The sequence below is a fragment of the Octopus bimaculoides genome, chromosome 30 (assembly GCF_001194135.2).
Source record: "Octopus bimaculoides isolate UCB-OBI-ISO-001 chromosome 30, ASM119413v2, whole genome shotgun sequence".
Lineage (NCBI taxonomy): Eukaryota > Metazoa > Mollusca > Cephalopoda > Octopoda > Octopodidae > Octopus > Octopus bimaculoides.
The window spans coordinates 7,278,891-7,280,313 of NC_069010.1; the positions used below are offsets into that span (position 1 = coordinate 7,278,891).

Consider the following 1,423-nt stretch of genomic DNA (forward strand, 5'->3'; position numbering starts at 1 on the left):
ATATATATATATATATATATATATATATATATATATATATATGTTTGTGTGTGTGTATTTATACATATTTATGTGTTTATATATTTTCTCTTTCTCAAGATTGAAATCTGTCAAGACCTTTACGAAACAATACGGAATTACAAGACAGAAGATGGCCGTTTGCTGTGTGAAGCCTTCATCAGGGCACCGAAACGAAGGTGAGACGTTAGATACATAACGACATAATCCGCTCTCATGTTTCTGATTTTTACCATTGCATGGCTAAGTGGTTGGCTCATGATCGTAAGGCTGCAAGTTCAATACCTGGTGGTGTGTTGTGTCCTTGAGCAAGACACTCTATTTCACATTGTTTCCCGTCCACTCAGCTGGCAAAAATGAGTCGTACTTGTATTTGAAAGGGCCAGCCTTGTCACATTCTATGTCATGTTGCATCCCTCTGAGAACTATGTTAAGGGTACACATCACTGTAGAGTGCTCAACCTTTTGCACAATTCCCAGACTGGAGGGGCATTGTGGTCTTGGACAAAACATTACTATTATTTACAAGATTGTGAAAGACCTGGTTGGGGGCCGGCCCAACCTTCTGAGTTCTTTTACAGGGCTTGAAAAAACTGAGGGACTGTTGAAATGAGTGTGTGAATCTGAGAGGGGAACATGTTGAACGAAATCCTAATTAACTGATCCTCCTGTATTTTGTTTTTACCCAAAGGCACCCAGTCTTATATATCTTTGTGTATGTTTTTGTCTCATTTCAGAACTGCTGCTGATTACTATGACGTAGTGAGTACACCCATTGATCTCTTGAAGATTCAACAGAAATTAAAGACTGATGAATATGATGAATTGGAGCAGTTTGCTGCTGACATTGAACTGATGGTCAACAACACTAAAGCTTATTACAGAGTAAGTAGCAGGGAGCATTTAGGGTAGGGCTTGATGGTGGGGGGGCGTTGGAAGAAGGCTTCTGTTTAAGCCTTTAGCATTCAGATTATTCTATCAAATGTAATTTCCCTTTCTTTCACATTTATGAACAGGCGTAGGAGTGGCTGTGTGGTAAGTAGCTTGCTTACCAACCACATGGTTCCGGGTTCAGTCCCACTGCGTGGCACCGTGGGCAAGTGTCTTCTACTATAGCCTCGGGCAGACCAAAGCCTTGTGAGTGGATTTGGTAGACGGAAACTGAAAAAAGCCCATAGTATATATGTATATATATATATATTCTCTGAGTGGTTGGCGTTAGGAAGGGCATCCAGCTGTAGAAACGCTGCCAAATTTAGATTGGAGCCTGGTATTGCCATCCGGTTTCACCAGTCCTCAGTCAAGTCGTCCAACCCATGCTAGCATGGAAAGCGGACGTTAAACGATGATGATGATGTATATGTTTGTGTGTCTGTGTTTGTCCCCCTAGCATTGCTTGACAACC

General features: G+C 41.5%; 1 protein-coding gene across 1 annotated transcript in view; it reads left to right on the forward strand.

The window, feature by feature from the left end:
• LOC106870580 (protein polybromo-1) overlaps positions 1-1,423 on the forward strand; it is a 142,866-nt gene that overhangs the window by 4,779 nt on the left and 136,664 nt on the right. Inside the window, exons 3-4 of the mRNA XM_052978118.1 lie at positions 100-197; positions 756-903. Of these exons, the coding sequence (XP_052834078.1) occupies positions 100-197; positions 756-903 (246 nt within the window). The remainder of the gene's footprint in view (positions 1-99; positions 198-755; positions 904-1,423) is intronic.